Below are 3,897 nucleotides of genomic sequence, written 5' to 3'. Positions count from 1 at the left end.
ATCTCAAGTGTTTCAACGAGGTGAAACACACGTTGGCGCATGTGGTGCCCCTGTCGCACCCGCGAGAAGACATGACAGTCTGACGCCAGTGACCTGTTTTGGGGTGCAGTCGCCACACCAGTACCGCCAGCGGACTTGGATTTGCCTCTCGAAGACGAGCGGCACCAGCCGCTTGCGTTCATTAGTGGGTCGTTTTCTGGCGCGAGTGCGCACTGGCCCATCGTGGAGAAGGAGGCCTATGCCGTGGTCGAGTAGTGCAAGAGACTCGACTACATGGTCGTACGCCCTGGTGGTTTCCGTCTGTTTACGGATCACCGCATTTGGTGTACATTTTCAACCCCAGTGGATCGAACGCCAACATGGCCAAGTACCAGGCCGACAAGCTGCAGCGATGGTCGCTGGTGATGTCGACCTTCCCGTACACCATTGAGTGCGTCTCGGGGGACACGAATAACGAATATATGGGGCGACCTCCTGAGCCGATGGGGTTCGGCTCCGACGGATCAACCAGTTGCGAATGTTCGCAAGTTGATCCATGTTGTGTCACCCCTGCAACAAATGGATTTCGAGTGGCCGACAGCCGCTACGATCAGCGGCATCCAACGTTCAACCATAGAAGGGGGAGGGACCCCCCCAAACGGCGTGGATTGGGTCGACGACTCCCATTTTTACGTGGACCCAGACGGTCGAATCTGGATCCCAGACGGTGCTGTCGACCTACAGTAGCGGATTTGTGTGATCGCTCACCAAGGAGCCAGCGGTCACCGTCGCATCGCAGCGACAACCAAGTCGGTGTCCGACAAGTCTGTGTGGAAGACGCTTTCCACGGCCGTCGAAGCGTTCGTGCGTGCCTGTTTGCACTGCCTGTGCATTGACGGAGAAATGGTTCCCCGTCCATTGGGTTCGGTGCTTCACGCAGAGAAGCCGAACGAGCTCATCCAATTCGACTGGTTGTCGATGCCCATGGCCAAGTCTGGCCAAAAACAAGTGCTTGTCGTGAACGACGACATGAGTAGCTTTGTACAGCTGTTCGCGGCAGAGTCCGCTGACGCCGCCGCGACCGCTCAGTGTCTAATGACGTGGTTTACCACGTTCGGCTGTGTTGACACATGGGTGTCAGATGGCGGTTATCACTTCAAGAACGAAGTGATCGAGAAGGCGCGGAAGTTGGTGGGTGCCCACCATCATATCACGACAGCCTACAGTCCTTGGGCGAACGGTACTGTAGAAGTAGTCAACCGACTAGTGCTACGCGCCGCGAAGGCACTGCTCAGCTAAATGATGCTGAACGCGGACGAATGGTCGCTTGTGTTGCCCCTCGTTCAAGGCGCCCTCAACCATCAGCCGGCGGACCAGCTGGGAGGAATTGCGACTGTGACAACGTTTACCGACCTGCCAGCCAAGACCCAGCTGGCAGGATTTGTCCACCCGACGTCCAAGGAAGTTTACGTCGCGGACTGGCTTGGCGCCGCCCGTCAGAAACATGTGACGGACCTCCAAGTGGCGTTTCAAGAAATGCACCGCCACGTGGCGGTGCAAAGCAACAAGTTGCGTCAGCAAGCGCGTGGACGTCGTGACCGAAAGTATCAAGTCAAGTTTGCGGGTTTTTCGGTCGGCGATTTTGTGCTCGTCGGATCGGTCTTCAACCTTTCGACAAAATTAGCGCTGCATTGGCGAGGGCCCTGCCAAGTGACCAGAGTCATCACACACCATGTGAGGGAGACTCAGCAGCTGGTGCCACCGTATAAAGTCACGGTCCATCATGCGTGCTGATTGAAGATGTACCACGAAGGTGGTAGAGAGGTGAAATCGCGTTTGGTGATGGTGGATTTCATGTGGAGCGCCTGGACGAAGCGCGCTGCGTGGATGGCCAACACCAAGTTTTGGTGAAGTGGCTTGGGCTCAACGATGAAGAATCATCCTGGGAACCTGCGGCGAATTTGCTGGACGACATTCCAGTCATGTTTCGCAAGTGGGCGGCGGCCAACAAGACCGACATTCCAGTCGTATTTCACAAGTGGGCGGCGGCCAACAAGGAAGACCCTACCGTGGCCGCCCTCACCAAGACACTGGACTTTGCGTAGGAGGGGAAGTGTTCTGCAGCGTGCAGAGCAATTGGGTCGCGCGTTAGTTTGACCCATTGCTAACACACACTCTGTGTGTGTGCCATGTCAATGGTTCCGATACTTTAGTGGAGGTACTGAGTACTTTAGTGAATGGTAGTCAGTAGGCGCCTCGCGGCGTGTTTAACCTTACTAATGTCAGTGTGTTGTATTTGCTACCTTGACGAAGGTCCCGTGGCCGAAAGCCGAGAAGAAGCGGGAGACAAAACACACTTCACCGAATGTCCAATCGATTCCTCTTGTCAGGAAAAGTGGCAGATAGGCCGCATGCCGTGCAGCTACCCGAACAAGGCCTGTGGTACAACTATTCGTATTTACTAGTAATCCGTAAGTCCAGTTAACTGTAAGTGTGTGTCCGAAGCAAATATCAAGCAAATATTTGTCCGAGTCGTACAGTATGGTATTACATTGTTCATCATCGCCGCACAAGACGCTAGAATCAAATCGTGTTCAGCCTGAGAAAAAAAGCTGCGATGCACTACTTTTAATTGCCATTTTGAAGGATTGGCATCTTCCTCAATCGATTGTGCTTACATGTTAGTTGCTGGACTACACAAAACGGTTGCATAACTTTTAAAAATATGACATTTACACAGTTAAATATTAAAAATATATAATACCAGTATATCATAACGATGTATGCTTTAAATTACTAGTAACAATAATTGTTTGCCATCTTGAGCAATAATTTCTTTATGCTATATTTGAAGTTCATGCCAAAATGCTGTCTTCAATGTGCTTCGTGGCTCAGAGATCGCCGATCAACGCAAGGTCATGGTTCAACATCATCGATGTATGTAATGAAGTATCATGGACGGTGTTATTTTGCTTATTGCAGGATATAATCACACCCAAAGTAAGCAATATTTCAGATTTTTGGCATTTTTGAGGTCACTTCACGCATGCTAAATATGTGCAATCGTAGTACACCATATCTTATCCAATCATGTCTTCATTTTTCATATTAAATGTATCACGCCCAGACATGTCGTTACTGAGCAATTCAACGACAATTTCATGTACTTTCTGAATAGTCTATGTAGTCATAAATTATGACAAACATTGATGTTACCTTATGTTAACTTGATGCTATATTTCGATGTTATCTTTTTAAATTATGGCATATTTATATTAAAAATACGTAACGGTATTCTCGTGGAATGTAAGTGGGTGGGGGTACATTTCCAAAAAGCATCGTAACTGGTGGCCAAAAGTTGTAGTCCATACGTTTCCGTTTTGATCAGCGGAATCGAATACAAAGTCGTCTTGCACCAAAACTCGTCACCTTCGCCTAGACATACGTTCATTCTCTCTTATGTCGCCAACGATGGTACATTCCACGAGAATACAGTACCGTTACATATACTATAGCTATGACATAATTTAAAAAGATAACATCGAAATATTGCATCAAGTTAACATAACGTAGATGGCCAATTTATGGTGCACTTAGAAGAGACCTCGCCGTAGAATGCAGCTTACTCGTCTCTCAGGATTGGGATTTCAATTCTGAAAAGTGCTGCATGAAGCCGGAAGGTTGGACATTCTTCTGATTTTTAATCGGCTTGAATTCACTTCAGCTAAGCGTTGATTTACTCCGAATTCCGCGCAAGTCAAGGCAAAATAGGAGCTTAAAATATGTATGCTGTTATTGCTTATTTTTGGTGATTTAATTTTTCTAGTGATTCGATTGACTATACCTTAAACTGCCCCGTGCAGCACAAACTGGCCATCAGAGTGCACTGTGGCTTCCTTGCCATATAATTGGCCAGGA

At 48.8% G+C, this 3,897-nt stretch overlaps 1 protein-coding gene across 1 annotated transcript; it reads left to right on the top strand.

Annotated features, from left to right (window-relative positions):
* Positions 1-1,281: 1,281 nt before the first annotated feature.
* On the top strand, positions 1,282-2,084 carry H257_09541 (hypothetical protein; the record flags this gene model as incomplete). Its single annotated transcript, XM_009835782.1, has 2 exons — positions 1,282-1,755; positions 1,800-2,084. The coding sequence occupies 2 exons, from the start codon at positions 1,282-1,284 to the stop codon at positions 2,082-2,084; spliced, it is 759 nt and encodes a 252-aa protein (XP_009834084.1).
* Positions 2,085-3,897: the final 1,813 nt, after the last annotated feature.

The sequence above is a fragment of the Aphanomyces astaci genome (genome assembly GCF_000520075.1).
Source record: "Aphanomyces astaci strain APO3 unplaced genomic scaffold supercont1.23, whole genome shotgun sequence".
Taxonomy (NCBI): Eukaryota; Oomycota; class Saprolegniomycetes; order Saprolegniales; family Verrucalvaceae; genus Aphanomyces; species Aphanomyces astaci.
Note: the sequence above shows the minus strand (reverse complement) of the source record. Positions and strands in the feature narration are given on the sequence as shown.